The sequence below is a fragment of the Prunus mume genome, linkage group LG6 (genome assembly GCF_029339155.1).
Source record: "Prunus mume cultivar Tortuosa linkage group LG6, ASM2933915v1, whole genome shotgun sequence".
Classification (NCBI taxonomy): Eukaryota; Viridiplantae; Streptophyta; class Magnoliopsida; order Rosales; family Rosaceae; genus Prunus; species Prunus mume.
This window is the reverse complement of record NC_142703.1, coordinates 19,641,579-19,656,833: the sequence shown is the minus strand read 5'-3', so window position 1 is coordinate 19,656,833 and position 15,255 is coordinate 19,641,579. Positions and strand designations below refer to the sequence as shown.

Genomic DNA, 15,255 nt, shown 5'->3' with positions numbered 1-15,255 from the left:
GAAAACTCACCAAAATTTCAATTTACAACAAAACTTGATAAAACTTTCCAGATTTGAAGAAAATACATAAAAGTAAAACATGCTAAAATTTCATGAAAATCCAAGCTCAGGAAGTTTTCAAACACGTATTCAAAACAGGGCATGCGATAGAATCAGAACAATTCCAATCTCTAATTTGAAATTTCACAAAAAAACTCAATTTAAATTTAAATGGCACAAAACCAACTTTGAAATAACCCTTGAGATATCAATTTTGGTGTAAAAAAATCCCATAATGAAATTGGTACAAAATCACATCGAAATAATCTAGAACTTCACAGAAACATACCTTGAAAGAGATATATGTCATTGAGGCATTCTAACCAACACTTGATTTACAACTAGTAATCAAATAGACAATAAGAACATGAGCTTCATACATTCAAAGAATCATTTATGTGAGATGATAGTGGCTAATTTGATCAATTGAATGACAAGTAACAAGCCATTTGAGAGAAAGTACACATCTATAACAAAAAAATTCAATATAATCAATGAACAAGTTTTGTTCATACCAATTTTCAGAGAGTTATAATGGTTGCGTTTTGCTGACCTTTGAATATGTTATAAAGAGGAGAATTTGGAGTAGCTATCATGAAGAAATCATAGTGTTTTGAGCTTTCAAAATGAGTGTTCTGGACTGAAAACGAGGGAAGGAACTAGGGTCGAAGACTATAAACAAGTTCCACTCTAAATGTTCCCAAGGTGGCTATAGAAGTCTGATCAACCTAAAATTTTGATATATTATAATAGACATCATTTGAAACAATTTTGATGAAGGAACCAAAGTCATTTGAGTACATGAAGTCTCAGAAATATATTGAAACCAAGCATACTACTGTGAAATCAAGAAATGGTAAACTTACTGTGATCATACCAACTTTTCAAGTCTGTACTAATCGGATTAAGGTGAAAATGGAGCATGTTATAGGAATCATGTAAATGAACATCTTATATGAAGGAAGTTTTCTCATTTGAGCTTTCAATATTTGAGTTCTCGGCTGCTGCAAGGAAGTGATGAATTTTGGATTAGAGGAACAAAAGAAGAATGAGGCTGAAAATATTGTGAATGAGGAAGAGAGTGATGATACAACGAATGATGAGGAAGAGAATAAATTCATGATTGAAGAGTCTTAGGCTAGGTGAGTCATCAATTTAGAAGAGAGTGATGATACAATATTGTGTCACGCCCCGGACTTGGGGGTCGGTGGAAACCCCGCGCCCAATGCATGAGAAAATAAAAACTAAAATAAAATAAAAATATGCCGAAACATGGGTTTAAAATAAACTTCTCTTATAAAAATAGATCCAAAATCTTACAACTTTACAATAAATAAAGCTCTATCACTCTCATCTAATTCAGCCTCAACTGGTTTATTCCCTTTCTTGCCCACTAATTCATCCGGAAAATTAAACAGGGTGAGGGGTGAGCAACCACAGCTCAGTAGGGACATGCGACCTTACTGCAATAAATTGATATAACTAAATTAAGTGACATGCAATCACACAACCAAAATATCACATTATTAATAATAATGCATGAATGAATGCTCTTCATTTATTCCCGTTAATTCATATAACTGGACAAGCAGACATGCACGTCCCATACCATACTTATACCACTTGGTCCCGAATGCCCATTTATATTAACTAACATCCATCTCAATCATCCCGTAATTCCCCTTTTGTTAGTCATCTTGTCTAACTCCCTTTCGCCAATCTCGAATCACCCAATAAAAACCATGTGCAATGTGGGATCCCTGAGACCTGGTATCTACCAAGAGTTAGACTCAACTACACAAAAACTATTTCTATTACCCTCTTTTCCATCATTATTTTCTCAATCCAACAACTTCAACCAATTACCATGACATGGTATAATTATGCCAACATTATTCAAATAGTTCACAATACGTAAATATCTTATATCAAGAACATTATACAATATCACACATAATATAGAGCTCACGAAATTTAATTAGATCAATCCTCATAAAGGCCCCCAAGAAACCCCTACCTTGACACCAAAGCTTTTGCTAGAAATGTAAGGTGTTTCCCAATTTTCCACCGCATTCACAAACTCAGTTTCTCACTCTTTTTCGTACTCCTCTCTACCACTATTTCTCTCTAGTTGTTTTTTTCATTTGTTGTGCAACTCACATCCTATATCGGCAGTAAAACACTTTCTATTGGATGATGTACTGGCGGTTGATTTATACTTCCTAACCAAGTAATATATATAGCAGATAAGGAAGAATGTCTTTGTGACTCTTCCAACTCCTCCAATCATATCCTTTTCTCTTTGGTGAGTTGGCTAACCTTGCTACTTAACATGGTTTTCACTTTGACACGTACAAGGACTATTAATAAGGTCTATGAATTGACAAAACTAACTAACAAGGTCTATTAATACATATCCACACACACACACACACACATATATATATATATATAATAGAATAAGATATTTATGTAATACACACATATATATTAAGATATATGTATACATATAATAGAATAATATATGTAATAAGATATAAATATATAAGTATTATTATAATAATATTCATAATAATTAATATAAAAGTATAACAACAATATTTACATATACATACCAAGATAATTACACATACTAATATATATATTTATATATATATTTTTTAAATACAGGTCTTCACACAATGAATGGGGAGGAAGAGAATAAATTCATGATTGAAGAATCTTAGGCTAGATGAGTCATCAATTTAGAATAGGTGACTCATCTTTTCATAAATGGTGGATTTGATAGCTTGAGGCAAGGGGGGGAAGAATGGGAGGAGGGTGGTTTGATGCCCTCCACGTTTCAGATTTTTTTTATTTTTTTCCTACAAGGGTATTTTGGTAATCTTTCACACATAGGGGTATTTTGGTCACTTTGTCCAACTTGAAATTAAACACACTTAATTTCATAATCTTCATCCACAATCACTCGATAAAATACCCATAATCATTTTCTACCATAATATTATTTTTCACTGAAATATGAAAATCCACTTTGAATTTTTGGGGGTATTACACTTGACAACATGAATAGAATGAGAAATCTAGAATACCAATATATGTGGTGTATGATGAAAATTTTATTTCTTAGAAACAGATGATGTGGATCATTTGAGTTTGGTACTCTGAATTTGGCGCGACTGACTAGAGAGTGTCTCCCCTCCCTCGTAATTCAAGTCATTGTTGTTTAGCTTTATATAAAGCAGAATTCAATGTTTTTTGACAAAAAGAAAACAAGCAAGAACTCAACGTTCTTTTCTTACTGAAGAAATATTGCTTAAAGGGAGAGATTCTTATATATCTCCTGTACTAAATCTCTACTTTTGAAACAGATCAAAAACACAACTATAAACTCAACAAAAATTCAACTGTTGAGTTTTGTTTCAATAAGTTTGAATGAATGAGAAAAAAGATAGGAAAAGAAAAGGAGATGATTGAGGTCAAGAAAAGGTGAAAAACACACAAGCATTAAGTAAATACACCAGATGCATTAGAACACTTTAATTCCAGACCCTAGACTTTATTTTCTATTTGTTTGGCCCTAGCCTATTACATACCTGTGTCACTCCTTTTTTCAAGAACCTCACTCTTAGCTTAGGATTTCTAGTGGCCCAGTATTTGGACCTTTGTGCTTGTCAATGTATGGTTGGGTGGAAAGTTTTCAAAGAGGGGCCGTGCTAATACTAATTTGGATTAGAAAACTAGAGATGTAAGATCTTGATATTCAAACTACCATAGATGGTGGATCATCTTCAAAGGTTATCATCTTATGAGGAGATAGAAAATAACCACATAACCCTTAGTTGAGAAAATTCAGAAGGAAATAAAATATATCAAAGCGACGTTGGTGTTGATAATGTGTTGTGAAATAGACAAAATAAAGAGAGTAAGCTCTGTATTTCTTTATCTTCATTTCTAGGTTAATGCTTCAGATTTGAATGGGATACCACAACCTTACAACATGCATCCCTTAAGATAGGGAGGTTACAAAACATAGCATTTAATGGTATGTTGACAAAAATAATACGTCGTAATCAATGATGAAGGTGGAAAAATGTCTTCCTTTTGTTGGTAAGGGTAGTAAGGAAATTTCTGTGGAAAAAGAGGATAGAAATGATGTAATTGGATGCAAGTTTTTCAAAGAGGGATCACGAGAATAGTGATTAGGATAGATGATAGACCTTGACTTTGAGTGTGAATCACGTATGTTCTTGCTTTTGAACATCAATCAAATTGAAAATCTCCACTTGTTCAGATCATTCCATTTCCAGATCCAACTATTCTCACCATTTTTGCCACCATCTCAGCCTTGCCGCAGCTAGAAATGGAAGCAGCAAGCATAGTTTTATCCCCTGCTTTGCAAGTGATCTTTGACAGATTGGCCTCCCCAGCCTTAGAAGCACTTGCTGATATCTGGGGTGTTGAGGACAACCGCGACAGCCTACAAGATTCATTAAAAAGGGTTCAAGCTATTCTTCAAGCTGCAGAGGATCAACAATTAACCAACAAATATGTTAGGCTTTGGTTGTCAAACCTCAAGAATGCTGCTTCTGATGCTGAGGACCTTCTGGACAAATATGTGAGTTTGTTCCAATCATCCAAAACCATCAGGTTTGCTAAGTTTTTAACTAAACCTTTCTATCCAAAAGCTGAAAAAATTAAAAAGACAATCCACAGATTAGAAAAGACGATAAATGAGGGACTCTCGACATTTAATTTTAGAGAGCCTAGCATAGGAGATCGACGATCTATCCAAAGGGAGACTGACTCTTGCGTCGACGACTCAAAGATATATGGAAGAGATGATGAGAAAGAGAAGTTAGTCAAATTGTTACTGTCTTTGGAAACTTCCCAGGATGGATATGCAACTTGTATTCCAATAATTGGTATTGGAGGAATTGGCAAGACCACTCTTACAAAGTTGGCATATAACGATGAGAGGGTAGTCCAACACTTCGACTCTAGAATATGGATTTTTGTTTCTGAGGATTTCAATGTCAAGAAGATTATGAAGGCAGCCATTGAGTGTGCAACAGAGGATGAATGCAAGTTGTCGGAGATTGAACTACTTCAGTCTCGGCTTTCGAAATTTCTACAGAAGAAAAGATGCCTGATTGTGTTAGATGATGTTTGGACGGAAGACCAGGATGATTGGGACAAACTAAGAGCTTTGTTTAGAGGGGGTCTTGATGGATGCAAAATCATTGTCACCACCCGCAGTCAAAAAATTCCATTCATGATGGACTTCCCAAATTCACCATTTTATTTAAATGGTTTGGAGGATGATGATTGCTGGTCTTTGTTCAAGGACCGGGCATTTCGATGCGGCGAAGAAGAGAAGTATCCAAATCTTACACGGATTGGAAAGGAGATTATCAAAAAAGTTGGAGGAGTGCCGTTAGCTGCAAAAAGTTTGGGAAGCTCAATGCGCTTGAAAAGAGAAGAAAAACAATGGTTATTTATGCGAGATTGTGAACTCTGGGAATCATGTGAAAGCCAACATAAAGTTTTCCCTGCCCTGATGTTGAGTCTACCAGCACATCTTAGACAATGCTTTGCATTCTTCTCATTATTTCCCAAAAATTATGAGTTCAAGAAGCAGAAGTTGATTCATCTATGGATGGCAGAAGGCTTCATTCCAAACGAAGGAAGCAAGCGGCCTGAAGACATTGGTGAGGAATACTTTTCCGAATTTTTGTGGATATCTTTCTTGCAAGAAGTATGGCTACATGACAGTGGAGAAATAATTGAATACAAGATGAATGATATCATTCATGATCTTGCACGATATGTTGCAGGAAAAGAATATGTGGTACTTGAACAGGGTCGGCCACAAAATTGGCCACCAACAGAGATTCGCCACGCATCTGTTGTTTATCAATATGGTGCAAGAATAAAAATTCCAGAAACTCTATATGAAGCAAAACATTTGCGAACTCTCTTATTGATCGGAGATTCTGGCTCGTTACAGGACGGAGATAAAATTTATTCAAGTTTTGAATACCTGCGAGTGCTAGATCTCAACAACTGTGATCTTGTTGATCTGCCAAATTCCTTGGGTGACTTGATATGTTTGAGGTATCTTGACTTGTCTTACACGCGCATCTCCAAGTTACCTGAAAACATACAATATCTCTTTTCTTTGCAAACCTTAAACCTAATTTGTTGTCATAATCTTGAATCTTTGCCAATTTTGAAAAGCTTGACCGGCTTAAGACATCTTAACTTAAGTGGATGTGTAAGTTTGACATATATGCCTTCTTGTATTAGAAGCTTACATCAACTTCAGACATTGCCACTTTTTGTCTCGGGGAAATTGCCGAAGAGGAGTGAACCGTATGTGTGGTTGAGAACACGGAATTCCGGGATTCTCGGTATGCTGCGTGGTTTAAATCTTCATGGGGAGTTGAATATTACTCGCTTGGAGAATATTGGATATGCTACACCAGCAGACGAAGGACAATTGTTCATGAAGAAAAATCTTGAGTCATTGGGATTATACTGGGGTTTTATTCCGGGATTTAAAGATTCATTCGCCAAACCACCTAATGCCCCAGCTGAAGTAGGTGTCGCAGGACCACATATAGCGCTGCAAGCTAAACAACTTATTAGATGCCTGCAACCACATGAAAATCTGAAAAATCTAGTTATAAATGGGTACCCAGGAACCAAATTTCCTGATTGGGCTCTCCCAAATCTTGTCGCTGCTGATTTCACCAACTGTAGAAGTTGTGAACATCTTCCAGCCGTTGGGAATCTTCCGCTACTTAAGACGCTTTCTCTGCAAGGAATGCATGGCGTGAAGAGCATTGGTACAGAGTTCTATGGTGACGGTACAAACATATGGTTTCCATCACTCGAAGAACTATCAGTAAGTGATTTTGCAAACTTGAAAGAGTGGTCAAGTGCAAATGATGGAAATGCATTCCGTAGATTGAAGAAATTAACTGTAAAGAGTTGCCCCAAGTTAGCACATATACCATTACCTCAGTCCCTTCAACATTTGGAGCTACGGGAATGTAATCCTACAATGGTACCCATAGCATATTTAAGTTTGCTATCTGTTCTTATTCTTGACAAAATTCCAGACCTAGTGTCTCTCCCGGAAGGGCTCTTTGGATCAGCTAGTCTGTCTTCCTTGAAGATTGTGTCCTGCCCCAAGCTTCATTCAATGCCTTTGGAGATCCAAAACCTTAGTTCTCTAAAATCATTGACCATTCGTTGGTGTGAAAAGTTGTCCTCTCTACCACGAAGTTTACAGAACTTGAAAGCTCTGGAGTCACTGGAGATTAGTGGCTGTGGCAGTCTAACATCCCTGCCAGATGGTGGAATTGCAGGTTTGGCTTCACTTCGAACTTTGTCCATTGAAAACTGCAGTGAGCTGACTTCTCTATTGTTGAGTTTGGAACATCTCACATTGCTTGAGGACTTGACCATCATGGACTGTCCAAAACTTGGTTCTTTTCCAGCAGGTGTGCAACACCTCTCCTCCCTTCGAAGTTTGATGGTTCAGAACTGTCCTTGGTTTGATTCTCTGCCAGAAGGGTTGCAAAATGTCAAGACCCTGCACTGCTTGGAAATTAGTAGCTGCGACAATCTAACAGCTTTGCCAGAATGGTTTGAGGATCTTGCTTCTCTTAGATCTGTGACCATATATCATTGTCCAAATTTGACACTACTGCCACTGGGTTTCAAGCTTCTCACTAAACTCCAGCACCTCTCTATTCAAGAATGTCCTAAGCTTGAGGAAAGATGCAGACAAGGTAGTGGTGAGGATTGGTCGAAAATAGCCCATGTCCCGTATAAGTACATTGGATCACCTCAGGTAAGGCTGTCTAGCGAAGCGAGCACATCGGGAAGCTCTTCTGTCCAAGGATCTTCTCAGTAAGAAACTTCTATTTCATTATCATCAACAAGCTATTATCATTATGGTAAGTCATATTAATTAAATTCCTGTGTTCTCGTCAGAGAATAAAGAAGCAACACTCCGTATAGATGTTGTTGATTGATACTTTTGTTTCGAAATGAGAACATTGTAGATATATGACTCTTTCAATATTTAAAAAGCATAAAATAGCAACCTTGTATGTTTAGTTCAAAAGTGTTACTTGTCTCCATAAGTTGATGAAATGAATTTTCTTTTGTGGTTTTGCTGCTATAGGGCCGCAGGGGTTGGATGTTTTGGGGAGGGAGATAGTGGCCATATGGGAATGTTTATTGATGATAGGCTTTTTGGGTTTTAATTGTTTTATACTTCCAACTGCCTCTCAAGATCTGTTTCAATGCTTAATGGCAGAATGGATTGGTGGAGCAACATTGGCAATGTGGTGGAAGATATTAGACGGTTGGTGGTCGACATGTATGTGACGGATGTTTTGTATCAACCTCGAAAGGGCAACGGTGTGGCGCATGCTCTTACGCAATTTGGCTTGAAGGAAGGCTCCAGTTTCGTTTGGACAGCACCACCTTGGTTGGACTGTCTTCTAGGGAAAGATGTGAGGGTAGGGTGTTTTTTCTGTATTTTTTGTGGAGGTGTTGTGGTACTCTTTTTCCTTGTCCAGATTTTCCTCTTTATGGGGATTTTTTATGGTAAAGGTTTTAACGAGGCCATTGTTTTTGCCCTCCTATACGTTTTCCTAGTTGAATGAAATTCTCCTTTTTGATTAAAAAAAAAAAAGGGTTTACTTGTCTCTCTTAATTTTGAATCTGTTTATTTTTTTATTTAAATAAAGTTTTAGTCATATTGCATTGTTGTATTGTAGATTTTTGCTTGATAGTTGCCATTTGATTGCTCATACAACAGCTCTCTTTGCTCGACAGCCATCATCCAATATTGTAACTTTTTTCCAGTTTTGTTGGTATGATTTCCAATTGACGTAAAGCTTCAGACAAACACTCATCTTTATTTGCTGTTGGTTATCTTTGCTCTTTTTTAAAATGAAAAAAAAAACTCTGGCGTGTTTTGGTTTCCACTTTTTATACTAGGGAAATATTGAAGTCCTTATTTTGCTTGGTTATTAGTTAGTTCATGGTGCACAATTAAATAGTTACAACAAGGCTTGAGTCAGTGCCAGAAATGGGATATGATGCACTTTCCAGTGTGCCACGTGTAGAGTTTTGCCTGAGAGGAAGTCCTTGTTTTCTGGTAAAACTTCTCATAATAGTTAGCCATAGAGTTGAATGAAATAATTTACTTGCTTGATGGTCAGTCTTTTGGCTTGTCAAGATGTCACCACTGTGCATGTTTGAATGTTTTGCTGATGGATAATTGTTGCATTAAAAGGTGGTATTTCTTGACCTTGAGTGGATTGCAGGTGACATTGGAGAATTGCAGCCTAATGGAGCAATGAAAATTATGGATAGGAAAAAGAATATATTTAAACTGTCTCAAGGTGAATATGTTCCTGTGGAAAACATTGAAAGCAAATACCTGCAATGCCCTCTTATCACATCGGTATGTTGCTTGTTACTACATCCAATAGAAGTAGAACTATTTCCATACATTAGGACTCGCCTCTGTTTTCCTCCATTGACGAGTTTGTATTTTTGGTTTAATTTGTGAAAATTTCCTTTCGGTTGTTTTGCTGTTTTCTAAAGTTGTGGATATCTGAACTTTCCTCTGGTTTGCAGATTTGGGTTTATGGGAACAGCTTTGAGTCGTTTCTTGTTGCTGTGGTGGTCGCTGACAGAAAGGCATTGGAGGATTGGGCAGCAGAGCATCATTTGACCGATGATTTTAAATCATTATGTCAAAACCTGAAGGCAAGAAAGTACATTTTGGATGAGCTCAATAGTGTTGGTCAGAAGCAGCAAGTATGTAGATAATTGTCTCAACTCCCTGTTTCTAATTCGATGCTTTGTTAATGTCTACTCAATCTGACTTGGGTAACCTTCCTGCAGCTTCGAGGTTTTGAGCTGTTCAAAGCAGTTCACTTGGACGCACACCAACAATATTGCAGCTATATAAATAAAAAATTTCAAAACAAACATACGAAAACGAATTAAATACAATTTCTATAGCCTAATCAAGCAAACCATATAAGCAATAACATCACAATGACAGAAATAACAATTTTCAAAGAGACAATATCCAAAAACCAATTAGCCACAGTTGATATGCATGACTTCTTTAAAAGATGAATATAAAACTGACATGTTGTCTAGCAGCAATGGGAAGAGCTACGAAACAATCTGAAAAACAGTTATATAGCACCTATAAAAAACGCAAAATCCGAAAATTCAGTTTCTTCTCATAAGGCATATAATCCTTTTTTTGCGTTTGAAAATTGTTGAAGTCTATTTTTGTACGGTTGCCATCTTTCTTTAGGACTTGAAGAAAAAATAAGAAGCACACACTTATCCCAACCAATTGTCAATTGACACCATTGGCTAATTCCTATGCTCTATTCACAAAACTTAAAACAATCAATTGGAAATTTCAGCCTAGAAACTCACCTCCTGCTTAACATAACCGAAAACACCAACCAAATTGCTCTATCCAAAGCAACAAAAGACCACCTGCAAAATATCAAAAGAAAACATGGTTTAAAAAAAAAGAGAAAAAAAAGGAAGAAAAAACAGAAAAGATGGAGAAGAAATTAGCTTGCATATTTTTATACATGCACAATCTTTTCATAAAACCAAAACTTTAGCCTGAGCAAAATCTGCAAGGCAAGAAATCACTCAAGACTACCCAAATTAATGTGTTTTGGGCAAAGAAAAACATTGTAAAAGCACGGGAAAATGACTGTTTAAATGATCCTAGATGCATATCAAACAAAGAATATAAGATCAAAAGTTACTGGTCTAAACAATCATAAGTTACCTATTCAAAAGTCACCCTAAACAATCAAGATTTTTTATATATTTTTCAATTCCATTTTTCTGTTTTTCCCTTTTTCCCCTTTAAACAAATATCAAAATTTCATACTCTAATTCAACAATTGAGTCATCTCAAAGTCTTTTCTAACAATCTAAAGATCAAGCTCCAATTTGTACTAAACATATATGTCTAAAAATCAACCCAAAACATCAATCAAATGTAACCAAAGGCAGCTACATCTCATTTTTCATGTTAAAAAAGCTCCCTCAAAAAGACAAAAAATTTCAAAAAGCTTCAGCACACAAAAAGGCATTAATATATAATCAAAAGCAATATCATGTTGTTATCACTCTTATCAACAACCCCTCCAAATACATCATATCTTCCATAAACTAAAAGGAAAAAGTCAAAAATATTAATATATATCTAAGCACAGATCATACATGAAAACAACTTGTCATTGGTTCAAATCACATAAGAATTAATTGGCTTCATTTACAGCTGTACAATCATAGCAATTAGTTCAAATTTATCCCAACCAATTGTCAATTGATGCCATTAGCTAATTACTATGCTCTATTCACAGAACCGAAAACAATAAATTGGAATTTTAACATAGAAACGCACCTCTTGTTTAACAAAACCAAAAACAATCACCAAACAGCTCTATCTAAAGCAGCAAAACAACACCTACAAAACATCAAAAGAAAACATGATTAAGAAAGAAGAGAAAAAGCAAGAAAAAATCGAAAAAATTGCAGTTTCTGATTTTCTAGTCCCAAAACTGTCCAAATATGTTTTTCTTTAGAGTGTTTTTATATGAGATGTCTGAACTTCATTAGACCACTTCTAAAACAAAAGAAAATTCCTGGAAAACAAAAACAAACAGAGATAGAAGAAAACAGAATATCAGCCATCATCAAAATCCAAAGCAAAAATCAGAGTCAAACTTCGACCAACATATCAATAGTTGGGAAGGGAAAAAAAATATTCATGAATTAAACTATTATTTCTTAATTACATCTTTAGCCTAATGAAGCAAAATGGACACACACCAACAATAGCACAACTATAGAAATAAGAATTTTCAAACAACGCAATATCCAAAAACTAATTAAACAGAGCTTCTATAGCCTAACCAAGCAAAACAGACGTAATCAATAACATTAAATGACTGTGTGACTCCATGATGCCACAAACAAAAATTAGTGCAACCCCAACTCCTCTTACACCTTCAAACCTCAGACAAAGAAGCTCTCTGCATGGTCAAATTTTATCTCCATTGAAATGTGTTTTGTTTTTTGCCAATTTGTCCAGATAATAGAGGTAGTGTTCAAACTTAGAAAGAAAGAAGAATTAAAATTCAGAATTAGAATTCAGATATAGGAGGTAGTGTTCAAACTTTGAACATCTCTAGCATGAAATCACCAAATCAGTAAATATTACACAAAATTAATATAAAAAAACATGAACAGAAAAACAAAAAATAAAATAAGAAAGCAAATATTAACAACAATAGATCATTACACAATTTGTGTAATTAGTGCCACATGTGCTACATCTTTAACAGTGTTTTGATATGTAGCCAACCTTTAAAAAAAAAAATCTCATCCTCATTGTTAAAAATTGATGATCTTTTCCCACTTTAAAGTTATTTCCACTATGAATTGAAGACAAAAAAAGTTATTTGTTAAAAAGTTTACGGGATGCATACTTGAAGACAAACGATGCAAGGGACAACCAAGGGACAAATCTCTAATTGAAAACCTCTCAGACGAACTTTGGAATGGCTGAACGAACGACAGGAGAGGTGAGATGAAGACTAAACGAACGGTGAGATTCGCAAAGCGCCATCCCAAATGGAAATCGACGCCCCAAACGAATCCCGAAGACCGAAGCCGTGCATCCCATGGCTGCCCCCCAACCAGCCTAACCAAGCTGGTTGGATGCAGACGATCGCTCTGTGGAAAAGTAACAGTGGGGAGAGTTAGCATCCAAAGAGAGGCAAAAGGATGATTAGCTTCAGAGGCCTGAAACTTCTCTGCCCAGCATGAACTGTAAAGAGAAAAGGAGTTCAAATCCAAATTTTTGTTCCTCTTTAACTCTTCCAATAATCTCCGCTTCGGATGGTGGAAGTTACTTCTGAACTTTCTCAATTGAGAGGTGCACTGAGTTATCTATTTCTTTGTCATTGAGTGTGGCTTAGTTGGCACTGAACGTGAGAAAATTGAACTTATCATCTTGTTCAGTTCCATATCATTCCGTCTTGAACTCTCTACCCAATCTGAACCAGACAGGTTACATTGATAGTATTAAATATACAGACGGATACATGTACAGTAATATAAGTATCTAACATGATTATTTGTCAATTTATTAGTGCTATACGAATTAATGAATTAAATCCGTATGGGAAAGAGGCATCTACATAGTAAGAGAGTGTAAATAGGCATTTGGTGATAAGGTGATATATACGTAGCCCTTATTTTTTATGATTACCCTTCTCTCCCTTTTTTGTTTTTTCCTTTTGTTTTGTTGTTTCAAGCTTTCTTTGTTCGTCTATACATCAAACTGTTTACATTAAGAGAAGGGGGTACCAGAAAGATGGTTCTTAAATCTTGACATTTGAGGCAGACATGGGTGAAGCAAAAGCATGACAAAGGTGAGCTCCAACTATACCTGTGTTTATACCATATTTTGTAAATAGACCAAAACTGGTCTATCTATCAAGGGAATATATTTTTTAAACCTAGGCCCAATATCTTTTTCTTTTCTTTAAAACAAAAGGAACCTTTTTTTTTTTTTAATAAATGGGCCGTCGACAGATTAAAAAAATTAATGAAAGCCCACAGCGTCAGGAAGCCCAAATCTTTGAGCCACACTAAAGTTACAAAAATTGGTAATCGTTGCATATAGACCCACGTGAGGGTCTGAAGAAGGATTGTCACCACTAATGGCGACTTGACCTTCTTCTCGCCCAACAAGAAAGCCACCTTCTTCTCTCAAAAAACCAGCGGTTTTGTCGGAGACATTCCATCCTTCCACCTATGAACCGGTCTGGATCAACAGATCGATAGTTAACTTTAGATAACAATCAAATATCTTCTTTCAGCTATCATCATTGAAGTTTCTTGCCTATATAGATAGAGCCTCCACAACAGAAGAAGGGGACCCTCTCTCCAAAAACTAGACGCAACGTCTCGAAAACACTTGAAAAACTCAAGATCTTTTCAAACAAGCCTACTTAATTTCCAGATAACCAGTTGACAACTCATGTGTTCGTCTTTTTGTTGCTCTGCCATCGCCATGGTATGATTTCTTTCAAATGATCAATTTGAATTAATGTATCCATCTAAGTGGATAGAGAAATCTCCAGTTTTTCCTTACATTGTAATTGATATTTTGAATTAGTTAAATGGATAAATTCAGAACTCTAGTTCTTCTTTGTTATCAAGTTAAAATCAGATAAAGAGACTTCGGAGTTTATCTTAACTGTTTCATTAAGTATCTAATATTTAATTGTTTTTACATATCTCTATGGATTAATTTAATTTCCCACCTTTGCGTTATTTAAATTTATCATTCGGACTTAAATCAAAGGTCTAGGCCCGAATAGGGTCCTATTGGTTAGAAAGTAAAAGGTTAATTCAGGTCCCAATTATATCGTTGGGCCCAAATTGACTAGAATGTTGACCTGATCTAAGGGCTGATTGAATTTAAATTAGGTTTCTAAACCCAAATAGGGTATCATTAACCACGATTCTAGTTCCCTCCTTGTTTGATTAGGTATTGCTCGTATCTATCAGACCGACAAGCATAAATGAAAGAATATTGACGTCCTTTTGATTGAGGCATTAAAAAGAACTCATCCAGGCCAGTACCCCTCTTGGAGCACAATGGCTTGAGCAGAAGTCCAGAATAAGCGCAAACACAACAAATCAACATCCTACACCACTCACACCAAATCTATTGGGTTGGTCTTATACCCAATAGTGGCATGCCTATGCAACTCTTGATCAGGATAGAAGGAACAAGCCAATAGGGCCCAGCCTGAGCTCGCCCGTTCCTGTCAACTTAATCCAACTTTCAATTTTGTTCAGAGGTTGAAAGAATCCTCTTTGGGAGCCAGAAATCCAATTGGGGCATTGATGTTGATCAAACGACCTCCTTACGCTGCGGAAGCAATTAGATCCAAGTCATCATACCATCAAAAGGAGTTTTCGGGAAAAAGGACCAACAACCTGTAAACGGGTCGAATTCGAATTCGAATATACCTCAATCCAAATTCAAATTCATTTATAATCAGATTATCATATTTGGATCGTATTTGGACTGACCGGACTCGTCCCGAATTT

General features: G+C 36.1%; 1 protein-coding gene and 1 long non-coding RNA gene across 7 annotated transcripts; one reads left to right on the top strand and one right to left on the bottom strand.

Annotated features, from left to right (window-relative positions):
• Positions 1-4,209: 4,209 nt before the first annotated feature.
• LOC103335854 (putative disease resistance protein RGA3) lies at positions 4,210-13,136 on the top strand. Of its 6 annotated transcripts, none has more exons than XR_016128095.1 (4): positions 4,210-7,962; positions 8,375-8,579; positions 9,393-9,532; positions 9,709-13,136. XR_016128095.1 is itself a non-coding variant. In XM_089054988.1 (3 exons), the coding sequence occupies exons 1-3, from the start codon at positions 4,403-4,405 to the stop codon at positions 9,426-9,428; spliced, it is 3,801 nt and encodes a 1,266-aa protein (XP_088911114.1). In that variant the 5' UTR covers positions 4,210-4,402; the 3' UTR covers positions 9,429-13,136. The 6 variants fall into 6 exon arrangements, 4 of the variants coding, with proteins under 4 accessions (XP_088911114.1, XP_088911116.1, XP_088911113.1 ...); XR_016128096.1 differs by having other exon boundaries at positions 9,393-9,891; positions 9,979-13,136; XM_089054988.1 differs by having other exon boundaries at positions 9,393-13,136.
• LOC148916369 (uncharacterized) lies at positions 9,069-12,753 on the bottom strand. The gene is made up of 5 exons (XR_016128097.1): positions 12,615-12,753; positions 11,528-11,590; positions 10,534-10,596; positions 9,509-10,037; positions 9,069-9,413 (listed from the first exon to the last, which is right to left on the bottom strand). It is a non-coding gene; the product is annotated as an uncharacterized LOC148916369 (long non-coding RNA).
• Positions 13,137-15,255: the final 2,119 nt, after the last annotated feature.

Bases quoted from the DNA above. Each gene is read 5' to 3' on its own strand.
- LOC103335854 (XM_089054987.1), top strand. From the start codon at position 4,403: ATGGAAGCAGCAAGCATAGTTTTATCCCCTGCTTTGCAAGTGATCTTT. The intron at 7,963-8,374 runs GTAAGAAACTTC...GCTTAATGGCAG, and splicing joins TCTGTCCAAGGATCTTCTCA to AATGGATTGGTGGAGCAACA.